The 25699-nt window shown below is 41.8% G+C and overlaps 1 protein-coding gene across 1 annotated transcript in view; it reads left to right on the top strand.

The window, feature by feature from the left end:
• The window catches only part of LOC103347276 (uncharacterized), a 366450-nt gene that overhangs the window by 294744 nt on the left and 46007 nt on the right, over window positions 1-25699 (top strand). The window contains 1 exon segment of the mRNA XM_089313651.1: window positions 7508-7704. Coding sequence (XP_089169777.1) covers window positions 7508-7704 — 197 coding nt within the window.

Genomic DNA, 25699 nt, shown 5'->3' with positions numbered 1-25699 from the left:
AGCTCTCTGCTATGGCCAGGGAGTACAGTGGAGGATGGCCCAAGTGCTTGGACCCTGCACCCCATGGGAGACCAGGAGAAGCACCTGGCTCCTGCCCTTGGATCAGTGTGGTGTGCCAGCCACAGCGCACCAGCTGCGGCATCCATTGGAGGGTGAACCAATGGCAAAAGGAAGACCTTTCTGTCTGTCTCTCTCTCTCACTGTCCACTCTGCCTGTCAAAAAAATATATCCTAATATACTATAATTCATTGGGAAATTATTCTGTTGAATATTCTTACCTAATACTGCCTTAAATGGTAATCTTATGGTCACTGCAAAAAAAAAAAATTATCATTATTGATAGAACACAGAAAAAGCCAGCCGGCGCCGTGGCTCAATAGGCTAATCCTCCACCTTGCGGCGCCGGCACACCGGGTTCTAGTCCCGGTCGGGGTGCCGGATTCTGTCCCGGTTGCCCCTCTTCCAGGCCAGCTCTCTGCTATGGCCAGGGAGTGCAGTGGAGGATGGCCCAGGTGCTTGGGCCCTGCACCCCATGGGAGACCAGGAAAAGCACCTGGATCCTGGCTCCTGCCATCGGATCAGCGCGGTGCACCGGCTGCAGCGGTGGCCATTGGAGGGTGAACCAACGGCAAAGGAAGACCTTTCTCTCTGTCTCTCTCTCTCACTGTCCACTCTGCCTGTCAAAAAAAATTAAAAAAAAAAAAAAACACAGAAAAAGCCTTTAAAATATCATCACTTAAAACATTATAAGACCTAAAATATAACATCATATCTTAAAACCCAAATGAGTTAATACCATTCAAAATTTTCAAATATGCATATATTTCACACCGTCAAGCAAATAACCCAATTAATTGGCATGTATAGGCGGTGCTGGCATCACAGGCAGTGGTTGAACATGTTGAGCCACAATGTCAGCTCCAAACTGCCAATAATTTTCTTTATATTGAACCCTGGAAATGATTAACAATCCGTTAGTTCTCACTCTGTCTCTCCTTCTCTCTGTCAGCCGCCTTTCAACTAAATAAATCTCTAAGAAAAATGAGACCAGTGCTGTGGTACAGTGTGGTGAGCTACTACCTCCAAGTCCCAGCTGCTCCACTTCTATTCCAGCTCCCTGCTAATGTGCCTGGGAAAGCAGTGGAAAATGGCTTAAATACTTTGGCTCTGTCACCCCATGGGTGACCCAGATCATGGAGTTTCTGGCTCCTGGTTTCCATCTGGCCCAGTCTAACTGTTGCAGCCATTTGAGGATGGATGGATGATGGATGATCAATTTATCTCTCTGCCTTCCTCCCTCCCTGTCATTCTGCTATTCAAATAGATAGAATAAAACTTTTTATTTTTAATTTTATTAGATTGAGAGAGAGAGACTTCATCTACTGGTTCACTATCCAAGTAGCTTCAATGGACAGAACCAGGCCTGTCTGAAGCTAGGAGCCAGCAGCTTCTTCTGTACACAGGGGACCAAGTATATTATTTAGTACATAGAATAAGTACTAGATATTATTGTTAGTATTGAAAGAAACTACAGAAATAATCTAGGCAATAAGCTTTAAAATGCAAATTGACATTAAGAAGTCTAATATGAAATTTCTATGTTCATGAAAATACTCTAAATTTTCTCACCATTTAACTTTATACTCAATAAAATATTTGACCTCATATTAAAAACAAATGTATAAATGTTATCATAAAAATCAATTACTGTATTATAAGATCCCTTTAATTCTAAATGCCTGTGACTCTTAAATCATTAGCATTTACTGACTTCTTTTCACCTAAGAAAGCATAATCCACACTTACTTGACTTTTATGTATCAATACATGCTTTTGCAAGAGTCATATAATGTATGTAGGGAATATACCTTCCTTCCAGTAAAGTTGCCATGCTCAGTCCTGTAAGCTGTGAACAAGACAGTTTCAATTCTTCAGCATTACACACAGCTGTAAATTCCAGCAGTATTATCAGTATATACAAAGGAAGATAGAGATTTACAGAATTTTTGGAAAGGCATTATTATAGTAAATAAATATATTTATTCTAAAGTTAATAACATTTGAACATTTAGAACAGGAAAACTAAGCATGTCCTTGCCAATAATAACCTATATTGGGGCCTATACAGAACTCATTTTCCATCCTATGATACTAAAAGAATTGGGGTTATAATGAAAAAATGAAGTCACACATGCAGAAATTTTAACCAAAACAGAATATAGATAGTGTATTTGTGTCATCTATAATCAAACACATAAGAACATACAATATTCCAGCAAATGATTTCTGAATATTTTTAAGTTTTATTGATGAAGGAATTTCTTTTTCATTGTACAGCAGTTATTCCCCTTTCCATAAAAGTGAAAATGATGTTTCTTTTTTTTTTTAAGATTTATGCTATTTATTTGAAAGACAGGGCCACAGACAGAGGTAGAGACAGAGAGAGAGGTCCTCCATCTGTTGGCTCACTCCCCAGATGACCACAAGTATTCCCTTTCACCCAGTTTCCTCCTTCAGGACTTCTCCTTGTCCTGCTTTCCAAGGCCTCAGAAGTCCTGATTCCAGTGCCCCAATAGCAAACCAGTTCTTAAATGGAGAATAAGAAAGAGAAGAAGGGGAAAAGTAAAGTGGTTGCGGTGTCTGCTATAGGTAAAATATGCCACTTTTCCTTTTTTATATGTCTACTGATGTCCTTTTATGTCACCAGGACTCTCCCTGGTATATATTTTATGTTACCTATTTTGTTTTCATTTTAAAAATTTAGACAGGGGCTGGCGCCGTGGCTCACCTGTGGTGCCAGCATCCCATATGGGCACTGGGTTCTAGTCCTGGTTGCTCTTCTTCCAGTCCAGCTGTCTTCTGTGGCCCAGGAGGGCAGTGGAGGATGGTTCAAGTGCTTGGGCCCCTGCACCCGCATGAGAAATGAGGAAGAAGCACTTGGCTCCTGCTTCAGATCAGTCCAGCACCAGCCATAGTGGCCATTTGTGGAGTGAACCAATGGAAAAAGACCTTTCTCTCTGTCTCTCTCTCACTGTCTATAACTCTACTTGTCAAATAAAAAAAATTTAGATGGAGGGAGAGGGAGAGAAAGAGAGAGAGAGAGAGAGAGAGAGAGAGAGAGAGAGAGAGATCTTCCATTCACTTGTTTACTTCTTAGATGGCTGCAATGGTCAGAGCCAGGAGCCTCTTCTGGGTCTCCTACAGGGTTCGAGGGGCCCAGGTGCTTGGGCTACCCCAGGCACATCAGCAAAGAGCTGGATGGAAAGTGGAACACAAAGATCATGAACTGGCTCTCATATGGGATGTTGATTCCACATGTGGCAGCTTTACCTGCTACATCACAGAGCTGTCTGCCAATATGCTACTTTTCTAAAGAAAGACCCCAGAAAAATTAACCACAAGAAATGAGCCCAGGGTCTGACATTGAGCCTCAAGGGGTTGAGACACAGCCCACAGTGCCAGCATTTCATATAGGTACTAGTTCATGTCCTGATTACCCTACTTCTGATCTAGCTTCCTGATAATGTACTTAGGAAGGCAGTGGAGGATGGCCCAAATATTTGCATTCCTGCCATCCATGTGGGAGACCTGGATGGAGTGATTGGCTCCTCACTTTGACATTGCCCAACCCCAGCTGTTGTGGCCTTTTGGGGAGTGAACCAGTGGATGAAATCTCTCTCTCTCTCTCTCCCTCTCCCTCTTTCTCTGCCCTCCTTTCTCCTTCTCTTTTTTGCTCTATAACTGTCTTTTCAACAAATAAATACAAATAAAAAAGAAAGTTTCAAAAATATGAGCCCATTTTTCTTTGAAAGGGTCCTATTCCTCCTGTTTCCCAAGTGCCCAATGTTGAGGTTCTCTTCTTCCCCTCCTACTTACTATAGAAGCAGCTCCCACAGCAACAGGTTTATGCAGCCTAATGGTGTAGGCCTGCAAGACAGTTATAGTCCTAAAGCCAGGAACAACCAAGGCATGCAATATGGTAACTGCTGCAGCTGCCCTCAAAGTACACACCAAGCACTTCAGGATCATAATGTACATGCCTCCCTGCTGCCACTGCATGCTTCTAGAACAACTGTATGAGGTAAAAAAAAAAAAAGTCTTTGAGCACAGTTAGATATAAAAGACAATAAGCAAGCCAAGAAATTTTCTTTTCCACCTACCAAAAATGTACTTATTTAGTACACATCTAAGGTTGCTCTCAAGAAATTATCCCAGCTCTGGCATTAAAAATCATTAGATCATTAATCGTTACTGTTCACAGATCCTGTGAGTTGGGAATGTGGAAAATGATTGAGTAGCTGTGTGGTGCAGGGTCTTTCCTGCAGCTGAAGTCAGACACCCACTGAGCTGCAGTCCTCTGAGTGTTTGAGGCTGATGGACTCACTCAAAGCTCATTCACATGATTGACAAGCTGTCACTGGACTTTGGCTATATCCCGATTTCTACATACATGTGCCTGTACACAGGGTTTCCTGGGTGTCCTTGCAGCATGAGAATTTCCCTCAGAGGAATTGATCCAAGGCAGATTGGAGTGGTCTTTACAACAGCCTCAAAAGTCACATGTCATCTCTTCCATGACATACTACCTTTTCTACAGGGCTGTCTCGGACTCAGTGAGTGTGCAAAGGGTGTGAATACTGATAAGGATCATTGGGGATCATTTTGGAGATTGGCTGCAATAGCGCTTAAAAGAATGAGAAGCGTATCAGAAAGTAGATGGAGAGAAAGAGAGAGAGGATGGAAGAGAAGGATATGTTTCAATTCATAAGAGCTGAAAGCAGAGAGAAAAAAAGCACCCAGGTCTTCCTTGAGACCTCTGAGCCCACTGTGTAGGGTCTACTCACCCTAGAGTGCCTGAAGCAGGTCCAGCTTCTAAAGCAGACTCCAGAGAAGTCAGAAAAAGCCAGGATGCTATGAGAAAGCTCCTCTGGGTCTCAGGAATCACAACCATCCCACCCCCCTTTCCTACCTCAACTTTATAGAAGCTATGATGTGACAGCTACCTGAGGATGAATTTGTGGCTTGACACACATGGTCTCAAAATCTAAAATGTGGTGATGCCTCTGAGGAGGGAATGATGTTATTGTCACCATGGATGCATTAATGCAATGGCCATCAACATTCTAGCAAATATGGAGCACAAATCTTGAACAGAACAGGGATAAAATAAATGGGAACTTAGCCCCTTACTTGCTCTCAAAAGTAAATACAAGGAAAGGGAGTTGCTATATTCTGAAAAGATGACAGAATTTAAAAACAGAGAGGCATTGGCCGGCGCCGCGGCTCACTAAGCTAATCCTCCGCCTAGCGGCGCCGGCACACCGGGTTCTAGTCCCGGTCGGGGCGCCGGATTCTGTCCTGGTTGCCCCTCTTCCAGGCCAGCTCTCTGCTGTGGCCAGGGAGTGCAGCGGAGGATGGCCCAAGTGCTTGGGCCCTTGCACCCCATGGGAGACCAGGAAAAGCACCTGGCTCCTGGCTCCTGCCATCGGATCAGCGCGGTGCGCCGGCCGCAGCATGCCGGCCTTGGCGGCCATTGGAGGGTGAACCAACGGCAAAGGAAGACCTTTATCTCTGTCTCTCTCTCTCACTGTCCACTCTGCCTGTTAAAAAAAAAAGAAAAAGAAAAGAAAAAACAGAGATGCATCTAAAATTTTAGGGAGGAAAGTAAAGATGAGAAAGCCTGGCCACTCCTCCAGTACTGTGTCCACTGTGGCCCTGCCCTAACTAGTCTTCAGTAATGCTCTCACAACACTTCCATCTCCCATGTCTCTGCCTCCCTCTTCTAAATCACAGTACTTATTACTGGAAGTTCAAAACCTTCACTCCAGTACCTGATGTATTATTACAGCTCTGAGTCTCCCAAATCATTTTCAAAACAGCATGCAACACTGGCCCTCAGTTGTAGATGGAATGCTGAAGCTCAAAAGAGGGAAGTTTGAAAAGTCTGTGAACACTATGAGTGGCCATTGTTCACATAAAAGCTCAGGGGAAGAAACCAAGGCTTTCTGCTCAGCCTAATTAATGATCACTTGCCCCAGATTTCCTGTCTCAGCTTGGGCATCTTTGCACAGTCTCTTCCTTTCTCCCAGTGTGAAAACAATGTCCACCACAGGGGAGTTTGCTCAGGACATTCTGGCAATTTCTCAACCCCCTACACTAGGAGGTAGCACGCTGGGGGATTGAAAAAGGACTGAAAAGTGCAGGTGACTACAGCCTTATGCTTTTCCATTTGCTGCATTCAGTCAGACCCACTCTCCCCAGAGGCCCTGAATAACTACAGGACTATTTAAATATAGAAAGAAAGAAAACACAAATTCAGTAGTAATGGGAGCATTGCTGAAATTCTCTAAAGTTTTTCTAAATATGTGAAAAAATTATTTGCTCTTGACATTTTTTCTTTGAAATTTGCAAGATGTCTGACCTTCAGAAGCCTAATTAAATATAAAAATCAGGGGCCAGTGCTGTGACACAGCAAGTTAAAGCCCTGGCCTGTAGTGCCAGCATCCCATGTGGGTGCTGGTTCTAGTCCTGGCTGCTCCTCTTCTAATCCAGCTCTCTGCTATGGCCTGGGATAGCAGTATAAGATGGTTCAAGGACTCCTGCAACTGCCTGGGAGACATGGAAGAAGCTCATGGCTCCTGGCTTCAAATTGGAGCATCTCTGGCCATTGTGGCCATCTGGGGAGTAAACCAGTGGATGGAAGACCTCTCTGTCTGTCTCTACCTCTCTCTGTAACTCTGTCTTTAAATATATATATATGTGTGTGTATACACACACACACACACACACATATATATATATATAAATCAAGGCTTGAGCTGGAGCCATGGCACAGTAGGTTAATCCTCCACCTACGGCATCAGCATCCCATATAGGTATTGGTTCTAGTCCTGGCTGCCCCTCTTACAAGCCAGATATCTGCTATTGCATGGGAAAACAGAAGATGGCCCAAGTACTTGGGCCCCTGCAACCACATGGGAGACCAGGAAGAAGCACCTGGCTCCTGGGTTTGGATCAGCACAGCTCCAGCTGTTGTGGCCATTTGAGGAGTGAACCAACGGAAGGAAACCCTTTCCCTCTGTCTCTCTTTCTCACTTTCTATAATTCTACCTCTCAAATAAATAAATAAATAAAATATTTAAAAATCTTTTTTTAAAAATCAAGGCTTAAAGTTCACTTACAAATAACTCAAGTTTCAAAAACTAGAAACAATAAAGGCAGCAATTTTGTGCCTTTCCCCTTTTTAAACCCAACACCTACAGTTCTCACTAACTCAATTTTCAAACAATGAATTTCACTTCCTAGCCAAAAATTGCCACGGAAGCAGGCTGGAGTCCAGGGGATGCCAATTTTGACTAGTTTGGGGGCTGCTGGGCACCTGGCACTGCTCCTATCACCAGCTTAGCCCTGAGAGCTGCACCTCTGGTGGGCAAGGCACTTCCTGTGGGTTCCTGGCACCAACCCACACTAGAGGCTGGGTGAAAGTTGGCCCCTCACTGGCTGCAGCCGTGGAACCCTGCAGCATGGAGTACTTCAGCACCCAGGTGTTGCAGCAGGACATCAGTGTCAGGTTGCAGGTTGTCCAGGAGCTCCTGTTGTATCTCAGTACCCCCAGTGCCATCTCAGACCTGGAAGAGGACCAGAGCCACCGAGCCAAAATCATCGATGCACTCACTGGCTGGATGAGGTCGAGCAACTATCAGGTATCATTTATAGGAGTGGCAATTTTAAGTGCCTTTTTCATAAATTTTCAACGCAATTTAAATCTTATATAGAAATGATTATTGAAACTTTAATAGAATGGGAAATGCCAAAAACAAGGTTTGAGATGAAGCTCAGAGATATTGAAGTTGAATGAAGTAGCACTACCTGTGTATGTATAAGGGACTGTTGGCTTCAAGAATTTTTAATCGTGAGAAGGCACATGTCTGTGTCTTATTGAAGCATTAAACACTTTTGGGACTCAGCCATTAGTCCTCAGCAAGTTGGTACCACATTTGTGTGTCCTATTGGGGATTCTAATAGGTGAGAGGAGCTGCAATATTGGCTATAGTGGAGATTTACAGACATGTGCGAGAGAAAGTGTGAGTAGATCTTTAACAAGAGGAATTCCTTCTGCTAGATAAAAAATGATCGTTGCCAAATTTAATGAGGTGCAAAATTCAGATGGTATGATTTTGAATGTCTGCAAAGATAAAAGCTTTGGTGATGAAAAAATCTTGATTGGAAAATGGGCCATCATCAGCCACTTCAGCCTTCAAGGTTCCTGAACCTAAAACATCCAGAAATCCTGTCAATAGTGCAAGGAAACCTGGTTCAGCAGGTGGCCCTAAGGTTGGAGGTGCTTCTAAAAGAGGTTCTGGAGCAGTTGACAAGGAAGATTTTATAAAAGCTTTTACAGATGTCCCTTCTACTCAGATCTGTTCTAGTCAAGAACTTGAAGAAACTTTAAATAAAATCAGGGAAATTTTGTCAGATGATAAACATGATTGGGATCAGCATGCCAGTCACTGCTGGTTGCTGGAGCTGCACAATATGATTGCTTTCTCCAACATTTACACTTATTGGATGGGTCACTTAAACTTTCAGCTAAAGATTTTAAATCTCAAGTGGTTCAGGAAGCTTGCATTACCATAGCTGGAACAGTCACGGCAACTTCTGGATATGCAACAATCATGTTCATCATTCAGAATACTCATGTGCCCAGACTTATACCTTTAATAACAAGCAATTGTGGCTGGTGCCGTGCCTCACTAGGCTAATCCTCCACCTTGTGGCACTGGCACACCAGGTTCTAGTCCCGGTCGGGGTGCCGGATTCTGTCCCGGTTGCCCCTCTTCCAGGCCATCTCTCTGCTGTGGCCAGGGAGTGCAGTGGAGGATGGCCCAAGTGCTTGGGCCCTGTACCCCATGGGAGACCAGGAGAAGCACCTGGCTCCTGCCATCAGATCACCGCAGTGCACCGGCCGCAGCTCGCTGGCCACGGTGACCATTGGAGGGTGAACCAATGGCAAAAGGAAGATCTTTCTGTCTCTCTCATTGTCCACTCTGCCTGTCAAAAAAAAAAAAAAAAAAAAAAAAAAAAAAAAAAAAAAAAAAAAAAAAACAAGCAATTGCACATCAAAATCAGTCTGTGAGAAGGCTTTCATTTGAATTTTTAGATTTGCTGTTGCAAGAGTGACAGACTCATTCTTTATAAAGACATGCAACTGTCTTGGTCAAAACTATCAAGAAGGCAATTCATAATGCTGATGCCGATGCTGAGGCAAGAGTAGAAACAAGAAACACATATATGGGTCTTAGAACCTATTTCCTGGTGGAGCTGAGACACTGTATAATTCCCTTGAACAATCTTATCAAAAGAGTCTTCAAACCTGCTTAAAGAGTTCCAGCAGTGTAGCATCTCTTCCACAATCAGACAGGTCCTCATCTAGCTCAAAAGAAAGTCTCAATTGCCCCTTTTCTTCCAAATGGTCTACAGAAAATCTGTCAGCTGTGGCTGGAAGAGTATCAGCAGGTAGCAGCAAAGCCAGTTCCCTTCCAGGAAGTCTGCAGTGTTCACGAACATTGATGTGAATGCTGCTGCTGGTGCCAAGGCACATCATGCTTCTGGACAGTCTGCAAAGTGGGCAGTTGGGTGCAGGTGGGTGCAGGTGCCCTAAATCCAGCTTCCTAGGTTTCCCTAGGCCAAGTGATAGCAGAGCTTTCAGCACCACATACTGGCATGGGAAATGCCAAGATGGGTCCTAGAGGACAAATCTGAATGAAAATGTTCTCTCAGCCACAACCTGATAGCCAGTCAGGTTATCCTGAGCTCTGGTGTTCCAAGAGTCCTGGTCAATTTGCCCCCAGTGCAGAAAAGAAGAAAGATACCAGGCAGCCAGGGATGTAGCAGAAAGGCTAGTCCATCAAGGTCTCAGTTGCCCAGAGTAGTAATATTCCTCCACCAAGTATGAGTCAGGTATGCAGCCAGGAAGCAAGTCAGGAGAGCAGCTGGGATGCAAGTCCTGTTTGCTGTTTTCAGCCCCTGCATCTAGGGTATGAGATCAGCCAATCAAGCTGACTGTCATCTTCTGTCAGTGCCATGCATGTTCTGAACACAGGTTCCAATGTGGAAGAGGCAGTAGCAGATGCCCTGAAAAACCTGCTCAAAGATATGAATCATAGGGAATGTATTCAGGTGATGATGCCGATAGCGATGTGTCTAGTGCTTGTTTAGAAGGCTCATATAGTTCTTGAAATGGTAGTATTCCTATGTATCTGAAGCAGATGGAAGATGTTTCAAAAGTCCTTAATAGATGTGCTAGTTCAAATTGGTCAGAAAGGAAGGAAGGACTCCTGGGTTTGCAGAACTTATTAAAAAATCAGAGAACCTTAAGTCAAGTTGAACTGAAAAGATTATGTGATGTTTTCACAAGAATTTTTGCTGATCCTCATGGCAGGGTGTTCAATGTGTTTTTGGAGAGTCTAGTGGATTTGATACAGGTCCACAAGGATGAGCCTCAAGATTTGTCATTTGTGCTGCTGACACAGCTACTTATAAAATTGGTGCTGACTTGCTTGGGTCTGCTCAGGCAAAAGTTAAGAAAACCCCTGATATCACCAGAGAATCTTTTCCAATTGATCTTCAGTTTAATATTCTAGTGAGATTTACAGTTGATCAGACCCAAGCACCAAGCTTGAAGGTGAAGGTTTCTATCCTTAATTACATAGAAACTCTAGCCAATCAGATGGATCCAGGAGATTTTAAAATTCCAGTGATGATTATGCCAACCAGTTTCCTGATGATCTTTTCCTAGACCATTCTGACCTAGTGGGCAGAATTATTGAAGGAGTTGCCTAATCACAATGAACTTGTGGAAGAAAAGTCAACCTCTATGAACTCATGAAACTAGCATAGGAAAAATCTTTCAAGGATTAGGATGAACATTTCAAAACAGTATTGCTTTTATTGCTTGAAACCCTTGGGGATAAAGAGCCAACAATTAGGACTTTGGCATTAAAGGTTTTGAAAGAAATCCTAAGGCATCAACCAGCAAGACTTAAAAACTATGCAGAGGGGCCAGTGCCATGGCTCACTTCATTAATCCTCTGCCTGTGACACCGGCATTCCATATGGGCACTGGGTTCTAGTCCCGGTTGCTCCTCTTCCAGTCAAGCTCTCTGCTGTGGCCCAGGAGGTCAGTGGAGGATGGCTCAAGTGTTTGGGCCCCTGCACCCACATGGGAGAAGAAACACCTGGCTCCTGGCTTCAGATCTGCGCAGCCATTTGGACAGTGAACCAATGGAAGGAAGACCTTTCTTTCTGACTCTCTTTCTCAATGTCTATAACTCTACCTGTCAAATAAATAAATAAATAAATAAAAACTATGCAGAACTGACTGTGATGAAAACATTGAAAGCACATAAAGATCCTCATAAGGAGGTGATGAGATCTGCTGAGGAAGCTGCAGCAGTATTAGCTACTTCAATTAGTCCAGAGCAATGTATCAAAGTGCTTGGTCCTATCATCCAAACTACAGATTACCAAATTAGCCTGGCTGCAATCAAAATGCAAACAAAAGTGATAGCAAGAAAGTCCAAGGAAACCCTTAACCTACTTTTGCCAGAAATTATGCTAGTCCTAATACAGGATTATGATAACTCTGAGAGCAGTGTTCAGGAAGCTGGTGTCTTCTGTCTGGTTGCTGTTCATGCAGTGATTGGGGATGAACTAAAAGCACATCTCAGTCAACTCACCAGCAATAAAATGTGTGTCATCTTTACAGCCCAGAATACTATATCCTGGAAAGCTCTCATTTGTGAATGAAGGTGAAATAAAGACCTTTCACAGCAAACAGAAATTGAAAGAATTTGTCGCCACTTATCCAGCTGTGCAAAAAATGCTTAAAGATGTGCTACACACAGAAACAGAAACAGGGCCATCAATATGAAAGAAGGTAAAGGAAGAAAACCTCGCAGTAAAAGATCACAAGTTCAAAGCATATACTAGAAAATATCTTTGGGAAAATGGCAGGGCAAAATTACTACGTATACATAGTCACATTGAACGTTAATGGCCTCAGCTCTCCAGTTAAAAGACACAGACTGGCTGAATGGATTAAGGAACAAAACCCATCTATTTGCTGCTTACAACAAACACATCTTTCCAACAAAGATGCATGCAGACTGAAAGTGAAAGGTTGGAAAAAGATATTCCATGCCAACCGAAACCAAAGAAAAGCTGGAGTAGCCATATTAATATCAGACACAATAAACTTTAACACAAAAGCTGTTAAGAGAGACAAAGAGGGGCACTATATAATGATTAAGGGATCAATTCAACAGGAAGATGCAACTATTATAAATGTATATGCACCTAATTACAGGGCACCAGTTTATTTAAAAGGTATGTAAAGGAACTTAAAGGGAGACTTAGACTCCAATCCAATAGTACTGGGGCACTTCAATACTCCACTCTCAGAAATAGATCAACTGGACAGAAGATCAACAAGGAAATAGCAGATTTAATTGACACTATTGCCCAAATGGATCTAACAGATATCTACAGACTTTCAATCCTACATTTAAAGAATTTACATTCTTCTCCGCAGTGTATGGAACCTTCTCTAGGATTGACCACATACTAGGCCATTAAGCAAGTCTCAGAAAATTCAAAAGAATTAGAATCAGACAATGCAACTTCTCAGACCACAGTGGAATGAAGTTGGAAATTAGCAACTCAGGAATCCTTAGAGCATATTCAAACACCTGGAGATGAACAACATGCTCCTGAATGAACAGTGGGTCACAGAAGAAATCAAAAGAGAAATCAAACACTTTCTGGAATTAAATGAGGATAACAACACAACATGTCAAAATTTATGGGATACAGCAAAAGCAGTGTTAAGAGGAAAGCTTATAGCAGTAGGTGCCTACATCAGGAAATTGGAAAGGCACCAAATAGATGAGCTTCCAATGCATCTCAAGGATCTAGAAAATCTGCAGCAAACCAGACCCATAACTAGTAGGAGAAGAGAAATAATTAAAATCAAAGAAGAAATCAACAGGATTGAATCAAAAAATTATAAAAAGCCAGCCAAATGAAGAGCTGGGTTTTTTTGAAAAAATAAAAGAGATACACCATTGGCCCAACTAACTAAACTAAAAAAAGAAGAGAAAAGACCCAAATCAATAAAATCAGAGATGAAAAAGGAAATGTAAGAACAGACACCACAGAAATAAAAAGAATCATCAGAAATTACTACAAGGACTTGTATGCCAGCAAACAGGGAAATCTATCAGAAATGGATAGATTCCTGGACACATGCAACCTACTTAAATTGAACCAGGAAGACATCAAAAACCTAAACAGACCCATAACTGAGACAGAAATTGAAACAGTAATAAAGGCCCTCCCAACAAAGAAAAGCCCAGGACTAGATGGATTCACTGCTGAATTCTAGCAGTCATTGAAAGAAGACTAACTCCAATTCTTTTCAAACTATTCAGAACAATCGAAAAAGAGGGAATCCTCCCAAAGTATTTCTATTAAGCCAGTATCACCTTAATCCCTAAGTCAGAGAAAGATGCAGCATTGAAAGAAAATTAAAGACCAATATCCCTGATAAACATAGATGCAAAAATCCTCAATAAAATTCTGGCCAATAGAATGCAACAACACATCAGAAAGATCATCCACCCAGACCAAGTGGGATTTATCCCTGGTATGCAGGGATAGTTCAATGTTCACAAATCAATGTGATACACCACATTAACAGACTGCAGAAGAAAAATCATGATTATCTCAATAGATGCCAAGAAAGCACTTGATAAAATACAACACCCTTTCATGATGAAAACTCTAAGCAAATTGGGTAATAGAAGGAACATCCCTCAATATAATGAAAGCAATTTGTGAAAAACCCATGGCCAGCATCCTATTGAATGGAGAAAAGTTGGAAGCATTTCCACTGAGATCTGGTACCAGACAGAAATGCCCACTCTCATCACTGTTATTCAATATAGTTCTGGAGGTTCTAGCCAGAGCTATTAGGCAAGAAAAAGAAATTAAAGGGATACAAATTGAGAAGGAAGAAGTCAAACTATCCCTCTTTGCAGATGATATGATTCTTTACTTAGGGGATCCAAAGAACTCTACTAAGAGACTATTGGAACTCATAGAAGAGTTTGGCAAAGGAGCAGGATACAAAATCAATGCACAAAAATCAACAGCCTTTGTATACACAGGCAATGCCACAGCTGACAAAGAACTGCTAAGATCAGTCCCATTCACAATAACCACAAAAACAATCAAATACCTTGGAATAAACTTAGCCAACGATGTAAAAAATATCTACAATGAGAATTACAAAATCTTAAAGAAAGAAGTAGAAGAGGATACCAAAAAATGGAAAAATCTTCCATGCTCGTGGATTGGAAGAATCAATATCAACAAAATGTCCATTCTCCCAAAAGCAATTTATAGATTCAATGTGATACCAATCAAAATACCAAAGACATTCTTCTCAGATCTGGAAAAAATGATGCTGAAATTCATATGGAGACACCAGAGGCTTGAATAGCTAAAGCAATCTTGTAGAACAAAAACAAAGCCAGAGGCATCACAATAGCAGACTTCAGGACATACTACAGGGCAGTTGTAATCAAAACAGCATGGTACTCGTACAGAAACAGATGGATAGACCAATGAAACAGAATAGAAACACCAGAAATCAATCCAAACTTCTACAGACAACTTATATTTGATCAAGGATCTAAAACCAATCCCTGGAGCAAGGACAGTCTATTCAATAAATGGTGCTGGGAAAATTGGATTTCCACATGCAGAAGCATGAAGCAAGACACACCTACCTTACACCTTACACAGAAATACACTCAACATGGATTAAACACCTAAATCTATGACCCAATACCATCAAGTTATTAGAGAACATTGGAGAAACCCTGCAAGATAAAGGCACAGGCAAAGACTTCTTGGAAAAGATCCCAGAAGCACAGGCAGTCAACACCAAAATTAGCAATTGCAGTCGCATCAAATTGAGAAGTTTCTGTACTGCAAAAGAAACAGTCAGGAAAGTGAAGAGGCAACCAATAGAATGGGAAAAAATCTCTGCAAACTATGCACCAGGTAAAGGGTTAATAACCAGAAGCTACAAAGAGATCAAGAAACTCCACAACAACAAAACAAGCAACCCACTTAAGAGATGGGCCAAGGACCTCAATAGACATTTTTCAAAGGAGGAAATCCAAATGGCCAACAGGCACATGAAAAAATGTTCAAGATCACTAGCAATCAGGGAAAAGCAAATCAAAACCACAGTGAGGTTTCACCTCACCCAGGTTACAATGTCTCCCATACAGAAATCTACAAACAACAGATGCTGGTGAGGATCTGGGGAAAAAGAGACACTAACCCACTGTTGGTGGGAATGCAAACTGGTCAAGTCACTATGGAAGTCTGTCTGGAGATGCCTCAGAAACCTGAATATAACCCTACCATACAATCCAGCCATACCACTCCTTGGAATTTACCCAAAGGAAATTAAATTGGCAAACAAAAAAGCTGCCTGCACATTAATGTTTCCTGCAGTTCAATTCACAATAACTAAGACCTGGAAGCAACCTAAATGCCCATCAACAGCAGACTGGATAAAGAAATTATGGGACATGTACTCTATAGAATACTATACAGCAGTAAAAAAAAAAAACAATGAAATCCGGTCATTTGCAACAAAATGGAGGAATCTGGAAAACATTATACTGAATGAAATAAGCGAGTCCCAAAGAGACACATATCATATGTTCTCCCTGATCGGTGACAGCTAACTGAGCACCAGAAAGGAAACCTGTTGAAGTGAAATGGACACTATGAGAAACAGTGACTTGATCAGCATAGCCCTGACTGTTAATGAACAACTTAATACATTATCTCTTTTAGTATTTTTTTGTTCTACTTAATACTATTGGTTGAACTCTGTAATTAACACACAAGCATTCTTAGGTGTTTAAAGTTAACTGAAAAGTGATCTCTGTTAAATATAAGATTGGGAATAAGAGAGGGAAGAGATGTACAATTTGGGACATGCTCAATCTGACTTGCCCCAAATGGTAGAGATAGAAATGTGCCAGGGGATTCCAGTTCAGTCCCATCGAGGTGGCATGTACCAACACACCTCACTATTCCAAGTGATCAATTTCAGTTTTCAATTGATCATACTGATAGGTCTAAGAGTCAAAGGGATCACATAAACAAGACTAGTGTCTCCTAACACTAACTGATAGAATTAAAAAGGAAGAGAACGATCCAACATGGGAAACAGGAAACAGAGCAGACTCATAGAATGGCAGATGTCCTAAACAGCACTCTGTCCTCAGAATCACCCCTTGAGGCTTTCAGATCTGGCTTAAGAGCCCATGAGAGAATTATAAGCATGGAAAGTCAAGACACTCTGGCAAAAAAAAAAAAAAAAAAAAAAAAAAAAAAAAAAAAAAAAAAAAAAACTAAATGAAAGATCTCTGTGAGTGAGATCCCAGTGGAAAGAACGGGCCATCAAAGAAGGTGGTACCTTTCTCTGAAGGGAGGAGAGAACTTCCACTTTGACTATGACCTTGTCTAAATAAGATCAGAGTCGGTGAACTCAGAAGGCTTCCACAGCCTTGGCAACTCATGACAAGAGCCTAGGGGGATTATTGTCACCAAAAAGAAGAGTGTCAATTTGTTAAGTCAACAACAGTAGTCACTGTGCACTTACTCCTCATGTGGGATCTCTGTCCTTAATGTGTTGTACAATGTGAATTAATGCTATAACTAGTACTCAAACAGTATTTTCCACTTTGGGTTTCTATGTGGGTGCAAACTGTTGATATCTTTACTTAATATGTCCTAAATAGATCTTTTGTATATAAAGATAATTGAAAATGAATCTTGATGTGAATGGAATGGGAGAGGGAGTGGGAGAGGGGAGGGTTGTAGGTGGGAGGGAAGTTATGTGGGGCAAAAAGCTATTGTAATTCAGAAGCTCTACTTTGGAAATTTATATTTACTAAATAAAAGTTATAAAATGGAATCTCAAAAATATCTTTTGGAGCTTAACTGTTGTTTCCTAGTTTTAGATTTTTGTTTTGTTTTATTTTGTGCTTTCTGGAACAGGACTGCCCTCAGTCTGCATGTAATTTTTATAATAGTTCTTGCAGATTCATGAAGAAGCAGTATATTTTTTTAAGATTTGTTTTATTTATTTGAAAGACAGAGTTATAGAGAGAGGCAAAGACAGAGAGAGACATCTTCCATTTGCTGGTTCACTCCCCAGAGCTACACTAATCTGAAGCCATGAGCGAGGAGCTTCTTGTGGGTCTCCCATGTGGATGCAGGGGCCCAAGCACCTGGGTCATCTTCTGCTTTCCAAGGCCATAGGAGGATTAACCTACTGCACCACAGCACCATCCCCAAGAGGCAGTATAAACATCATCAGTACAAAGAAACTTTTAACCTAATTCATCATTTCACATATTTGTACTTCTTTGTCTTCCCATTAACCTTTGCTGGTTTTATGATTATATAATTTTTTAAATGCTGGTTAAACAGGAATGCTTAAAGCTTTAAAAGTTAACACACTCAAACATTTTTTGCCTTTATTCCATTGCAGAATAATGTTTTTATTTCTACTTTGAGTTTTGTTCCGTAACATGTCCTATGCTAGGAATACTTAAATGATGTGAAACAATGCAGGACTAAGTTGAACTTCAGCTGGCCTCTGTCATTTTGATGGTGATACATGTCATTAGTTGCCACTTCTTCAGGGTGATCTATAGTTTGAAAACTAAGAACCCAAAGAGAAATGTTACAGAATCATCTAGTTCTGTAAAACTGACATTGTTTGTTGGTTATTGATCTTGCCTTTTTTGTTTAAAACAATGTCCTTTCTCTGATCCCTTAAGAAAGCTGCACCAAATCATTTCCTTGTTGTATTCTTGATACTTATGAAAATAGAAGGTTTTATTGCAGGGGTTTTGGCTTGTATCTTTGTTATGAATGATGCCTTTTTATATTTATTAATATAAAATTCACTTTTAAATAAACTTGATAATGGAAACAGACAAAAATGAATCAAGTGCATGTGTGTCCTTGACCATGTTCTGTTTCTTATGTAATAGACTGATTATTGAGACAGGGGAGTTGACCAGCACCTTTTTGTTCAGTTATGGAACCTGGTTTCCTATTACCATGAAATTGTCTTACTTGAAAATGTTGATCCTGATGAGAGAGAAGATGGTGCCAAAACTGTCTTCAGATGATGCGCTCAAATTTTCTACCTCTTCAGGGCTGATATTTCTAGCTGAACTGCTGCCTATAGAGTCTTTTGAAAGTTTTAACTTCCACTGTGCAGAGACTATACAGAGTATGTACAGTCAGCTGGACTGTGACACATCCAACTAAAATTAAGCATCATCATTAAGAAATCCTTGCAGGTTTGAATGTTGGTTTTTCCACTTCTTTTTTTTAAATTAATTAATCTATTTATTTGACAGATAGAGTTAAACAGTGAGAAAGAGAGACAGAAAGAAAGGTCTTCCTTCTGTTGGTTCACCCCCCAAATGGCAGTTATGGCCAGAGCTACACTGATCTGAAGCCAGGAGCCAGGTGCTTCTCCTGGTCTTGTTATGCCCAGTTCAGTTGTCCCCAAAGACCACCAAGAAGCTGATACCACTGTAAAGCTCACGAGAGTTTTATTGCAGGTCTGGGCCTGGACTCTCAATCAAACTGATGCAGCAGGTCTGAATTGAGAGCCTAGACCCTTCAGTTAACAGGGTTTTTATAGGGTTTTCAGAGACATTCTATATATCATGGTACGATTTAGCAAATCATCTCATGCCATGGGAAATTCAAAGGACATCTCTTAGAATTGATTCATGCATCCAGTGGTGGGAACGGACCTACTAAAGGTGGTTGGATGGCTCTGGGGTTGATGCCTTTTGAATTGATTGGCCGAAGCATAGGGTCTGAGCTGCTGGGGTGTATGTGCCGAACTGCAGGGTCTCAGGAAGCTATTAATGACCTTATCTGCCCTGAGAAGACACCAGGAACTCTACTTATTTCTCTGTTATCTGCTAATCAGCTGTTGCTAGGAGAGTTTTTCACAAGGGGAGTTCATTTATTTACTTTTAGGAGCTTCTGGCTTAGGGTTCAGGGCCCCATCAGGCCCAAGTTACAAGATGGAGGCCTAATTTAAAATAATTACACCTTGATCCAGGCTCAGGTCTCACAGTCTCCCATGCAGGTGCAGGGCCCAAGGACCTGGGCCATCCTCCACTGCCCTCCCAGGCCACAGCAGAGAGCTGGACTGGAAGAGGAGCAACCAGGACTAGAACCCGGTGCCCATATGGGATGTTGGTGCCTCAGGCAGAGGATTAACCAAGCCACAGCACCGGCCCCCAGTTTTTCCACTTCTTAGCAATAGCATCTTGGGAAATCTCTGTTCTTCTTCACCTGTAAAATTATGATAATAATAATACCTACCATTTAAGCAAGAATGAAATAGGGCAACACGTTTAAAATGCTAAGAGTCATATCTGGCAGATACTTACTCAGTACTAGCTTGCCTTTATTACTACTGTTGTCCCATCAGGCTAAGTCCAATGGGCCACACTTGAGTTTCCATACTCTGAGCCTATAATACACATGATGCAGTCTCAGACATAATAATGTCCCCTGTATCCCCAGAGTGCTCTGGACCTCACATAGTGCAAACTATATCCAAAAGGATTGTAAAAAGTTCACAGGAGAAATGGAGTTAAAAGGTAAGTTAATTTGGTATAATTTTTAAAAATCAGTATCTAGGTTTTCCCTTATAGACATTTTTTAATGGAATTCTTGCAGACTCCTCATGCACCCTAGTGTCTACTGTGGACAATATGTTGATCGCCAGAGTCCTCTTGCTTGCACATTATCCTTTCTCATCTGATTTCACTCACTTAAAAAAGCTGTAGGAAATCATGGGGTAGCCATTAGGAGATCAGGCCTCCCAACAGTCCCTGGGTTCCACATTCCCTTTTCTTAACACAACTACTAAGTAAAGGGAAAAAAGTGTAGCTCTTTGTCTTCTCTTCCTGAAAACTTCACTTTCAAAACATTAAGTGAAGTCCTCTTTAGAAATTTCAAGTTGGATAAAGGACACAGCCAAGGTCTATGACCTTGATAGCTGATTATTTTCAGCACCTTTGGGTAGGAATTGTTAATGAGATTTTAATCTGAAGAGCTTAAATCACCAAAGTGTTAAAAGCTTTAGTGAAGCATCACAGAATTCATAAAGGCAATCTCATCACTCTCTTCCCAGCAACTCCCTTCCTGACACCCACCTCCTAATAAAAGTAGCCAAGAGGGTTTCTAAGATCACAGAAACACATTAGTAGAGTTACACTCCAAGTCCTTGTTTACAAATTGGCTTTTAAATTGTAGGAGATTGAGGTAGTATACTTAAATCTCCAAACACAAGCTCACAAGACAGGCTGTGAGTTAGGAAAGAGGAGAAAGCAAGAAGCCACAGTCAGACCAGTTTTATTTGGAAGACTAAAACCTGGGAGGGGCTCCCTCTCAGGTGAACTCATGAAAGAGAGTTGCCAGTGAACATAATGCGGAAAAAAGAACACCCTCCCTTACAGACTAGTGGTTTATACTGTAGGAGTTGGAGTCTTCTGTACTCTGGCTGTTTGCTTGCCTGCTATGCTCCCCTGGAATTTATGACCTCCTGCCCCCCACCAGCTCCCCTGGGATTTATGGCCCAATGCTTCCCGCCAATTCTTCCCCGTGCCATCTCCTTTGTGTGGCCTTCCTGCCACATAATGTATATGGTCTTTATGTTTAAATGAACCAATGAATATGTTAGGTCCAAATACCTTGCCATATAGAGAATAAGAAGGTACCCTAAGTAGGAAATGACCTGCACCCTTGTAAGTGTGAGGCTATAAAAACCTCTCTTATGCAAATGAGAGGGCCTTTTGCCTATACACTGCTAAATGGCTGTGTGCGGGTAGGGGGTCCCAGCTGGCTGGTAACAAATAAACCTCTGCTTTTGCATCCAAGACTGTGCCTTGTGCATTGATTGGGAAATTCAGACACAACAATATAATACAAAGGGGTTGGAAGGGACTTGGAGGTTTGAACTGAAGCTGGGCTGCTGAGACAGAGGAAGAGTTTGGGCGAGTTTTAAAGGTCCTTTGAGATAACAGTGTGAGATGGGAGGGGTTTAGACTGAGGCTGGACTGTGAGGATGATCTGAGAAGGGGGAGACAGCTCGGGAGGAGATGGAGAGCTCTCAGACTGATATGAAGAGTCTTCAAATAGTGTTGTGTCCAATAGGCCAGGAAGGGCAGGAATAACCAATGCAGGGTGGGGTTTCATTAGCAAGGTAGAGAAACAAGGGATGGCTTGTTATGTAAGTGAGGGGTTAACATGGATTTAAGGCTTTTGTCCTTGCTCCATCACTGTGCAGGAAAAAGTCAGAATAAAGCAGACTTTGATGAAGATGAGTTCTGCTAGAAACTTTGTAATGAAAATTTAGCAATTACAATCTATTGCAGTTCATATAGATTTTAGTCTTTTTTTTTTTTTTTTTGACAGGCAGAGTGGACAGTGAGAGAGAGAGACAGAGAGAAAGGTCTTCCTTTGCCATTTGTTCACCCTCCAATGGCCGCCAAGGCCGGCGCACTGCGGCCAGCGCACCATGCTGATCCGATGGCAGGAGCCAGGAGCCAGGTGCTTTTCCTGGTCTCCCATGGGGTGCAGGGCCCAAGCACTTGGGCCATCATCTGCTGCACTCCCTGGCCACAGCAGAGAGCTGGCCTGGAAGAGGGGCAACCGGGACAGAATCCGGCACCCCAACCGGGACTAGAACCCGGTGTGCCGGCGCCACTAGGCGGAGGATTAGCCTAGTGAGCTGTGGCGCCGGCAGATTTTAGTCTTTAGCTAAAAAGATTGATGTTTGGTGCCTTTGAGCTGTGAACCTGAAGAAATGACTAACAAAGGTAAATGCAATAGGATTGGCCAGAGACTCCTTTGTGCTCTACCAGAGGCAAAATCCAGCCCTAAAGATGAAACTCCAAACCCCAATGAGTGGCCACACATATGACATGTTTCAAGGCTGCAAGGACTTTTGTAAGAACTCTCAGTAAGGCCTCACACTATGTGCGTGCCTGTTTTTGTTTTAAGGAAATATTATTTGCTGGGCCTTTTTCAGGAAAGACAGGCAGAATGTTAGTTAGCCACATTAGTCCCTTCTTCACAACTTCAAACATCGCTACTACCACCAATTCAGATTTAAGAAGAGGACAACTGCTAACTGAGGAGGGGGCAAATGGGATGTACTATCTGCTATCTCTTTACTCTGTTTCTAGCCTGCAAACCTCTCCTCCCCTTCTCTAGTAGTCTCAGGTAAGAAGTCAGCCTGTTCACTCGCTCACCAGACTGTCTTGCAAACCCTATGCCCTACTTTCCCTGTGTCAGATCCTCATTCAGATCATGCATGTGGGTTACTACATTGGCCAACACCCAGTGTTGCACATACTCTTTGCACGGTGACTCACAACCTGCATACATTAACCAGAATCTCATCTGGTGGCCTCTCAGCATCACCCACCCAGGTTGTTGTGCTCAACCCGGGCTCAGCTAAGCTTAGAGGAGCATAAGAGGAAGGACATAGGATCAGGAGACCAGTCCACCTTCCCAGGGCTCCTGCCACATCATCCCCTGTAAATGCCATTGCTATGGCAACTCTCCAACCTTGCAGCAGTGCTTCCTCTGACTGTAGGTCTCCATGTATCTGTTGGCCTCAGCAGGCACTCCAGGTGCAGGCTCTGTCCGTGCATGCTATGGTGCTGGCCAGAGACAGGGATAGCTTAGAGTGCTGCCTACCACTCATTCCTAGTGTGTCAGTAGCTGCAGTCAGTATCACAAGGCCACAACTCACAATACACCTTCATGCCCTCTGTGTCTTGCCTCCCCTATGGGCAAATGTGTGATGAGGCCAGCCTCTGAGGCTTCTGCTGGATCCTTTGACCAATGGGTTCTAGTGAGTTTGGGCTTTTTCTCCCCATATGCTTTCTAGGGTGTCAAGATGGTGCCTGCCCCTACTTCTGGCTTTAGGGAATCTATCATTTTCCAGGAGCATGTACTCAAGAGGTGGGCAGCTAGGCATTTCTGAGCTATGCAAGATATTTTTTTCTTTCCTTTTTTTTTTTTTTTTTTTGCTTTTTAAGGAGGACTGTAAGGTTGTAAGGTTGAGCATGACCAAAATCCCCTGCCTCAGTTTTCTCACCTTGCAGTACCCTCATAAGGTAAATTTTGACTCTTAAGATGAGTCTTCTATTTAGATGACACCTCAATATTCTGTGCACTCAACAAGTCATTATCATCTGCCCTCTGATGTGGGCCTGTGGGAGATCTGGTGGTAGGACAGGTTTATGCTAAGAAGCAAATGCTAGAAAAGAGCCTTCTTATGAAAGAGAAAACCTCTGGGTAAAAAGATTCTGGCCTCAAATGTGGGGAGCTCCCACAGTCCCTCTAGTCAGCCAAAGACAGAGATGAGTTCCTCTTTCTTGGTAATGCCTCTCTGCAAAGATATGGGCACCAAGACAGAGGCTGGGAGAGCTCAGGCTTGTCCAGGTTAATGATGGGCTTGACAGCCTCCCAGTTAGGATCCATGTTCTGGCCCCAGCTTAAGTTACCATGCCTCTATCTATCATTTGCCTATCTTCATTTCAGACTAAAGTGTCATTTCTGGACTCCGCCACCTCTGAAATCTGACTTTAACCCAATGTTTCCTGACTGTCATGGGGATAGTATCCACAAATGATGTAGGTGATTCTACTGTGCATCTATAGTGTTTTTCACATTCTTTTGTAATTGTTTATATCTTTGTCATCTGTTCCCCAGGAATATAAGTGCCTTTATGGTAAACATTATATCATATCATTCATGTTGTATCAATTATACCTAGGGAAGATCCAGGCATAATGCAGACAAGTCACCCCTGTCTTCCTCCCTCCTCAGTTCCTCACTCCCACAGTGCTAGGGGCTCTTGCTCATCTCTTCCTCTGCCACCCCTCCTTCTGCACAGCTATCACCACCATGAGACACCCACACACCATGCTCCTGGCACCTTGTGCTCTCCTGCTCCAATGGCTCCAAACAGGATGATAGAATAATACAGCAAGTGAGTGAGGCTTACTGGTATCCATGAAGCTAAGCTACTGTGCTCCATTCTTACTAAGTGAATTGTGGATTCTGGCCCTGAATGCTCTGATTATGCTCAGTTCTTATGGTTCCATGATAAGTGAGAGCATGGCAGTCTCCTAGAAATAAAAAAAAAAAAAGCCTGCCTGTGTATTACATTAGTTAGGGCCCATGGAACTCTGCAGCACTCTTGTTGGAGCCCTTTTCACTTCCTGTTCACATCTATTGCTTTATTCTTCTTTTTGCCCATCCACTCCCACCAGAGTAGCCAAGACAGTGAGTTTATTTAAGAGCCATGATGCTGACCCAGTGGCATGACTCACTTGGACTTTATAATGCATATTTTGTCTATTCTAGAAAATTTTTACTTATTTTCTGCTTCATTACACATTGAGTACTTGAGGTTGGTGGATACATGAACTGTGAATTAGTGAGGTATGCCAAATTCAGCTTTGAATGATGCAATTTTATAGGTTTTTTAATTTAACTTTTTTTATTTAGATTGTTCTCATAAACACTGTTTATGTCTTCTAGTTTCTAAGTAACTGCATCATAATAAGGACTATTGTATATGGTAGCAGTTAAAAATGTTAGGTTTGATGATTGACATAGGGCTGGTAGATAGCATCAACCTATGAGATTGTGTCCTGGTTTTATGGGAATCCTATAAATTGATTGGAGGTAGACATTTATTATTGATGAACATTATGTACTGAGAACACATTGTACTTTAAATAATAAAATCCAATTTAAGATTTACACAGGACTTTCCTTCTGCCTTCATCTACCATATTCAAGCATTGAAATACTGTTGATTCTACCTTTTAGATCTCACTGTAATGTGTTGCTGCTTCTTCATTGACAATTGGTGCAGGTCCTACTAAATTACCTGTAAAAGACTCTTTGACTTTCTTGCCTTTTGTCTTTTTACTTTTGTGTCCAAAACCTTTCATGATTCAGCCCACTCTCTCTGCCTATATCTGGTTGCTCAGTATATCTTACTCCAATTGCTAAAGAAATCAAATGGCTGGTAGTTCTATCAACACACCACACAAAAGATTGCTCAATAAATGATTATTAAATAAATAAATGGAATGTCTTACCTAGCTAGGGTGAACATTTAACCTGCATCACCCTGGATGATCTTTGTTTATATACTTCAACCCTGTGTAGTGATTTCTATGCCCCCTTTATGATGAAATTTTTATCAGAACAACAGATTATATATCCATCTAATTGTGGCAGTCATCAAATAGACTTGAATCCTCTACTAGACAGTTTTTGGAGGTCAGAAATCTTATTTGTTTATTTTTTATATTTTCAGTTATTCATTCAGTTAGACTGTCAAGATGCTGAGCTACAATATCAATGTAAACACATTTCATGTCTTCATGCAATATTCAATTTGGCAAGAAAGAGGAATCTACTGAAAGAATATTGCCTAACATAGTAAATACTAGCATGAAGTAA

The sequence above is a fragment of the Oryctolagus cuniculus genome, chromosome 15 (genome assembly GCF_051225735.1).
Source record: "Oryctolagus cuniculus isolate XC-2025 breed Fujian yellow rabbit chromosome 15, ASM5122573v1, whole genome shotgun sequence".
Lineage (NCBI taxonomy): Eukaryota > Metazoa > Chordata > Mammalia > Lagomorpha > Leporidae > Oryctolagus > Oryctolagus cuniculus.
The sequence above is the reverse complement of the archived record's forward strand: the minus strand, read 5'-3'. Positions and strand labels throughout refer to the sequence as shown.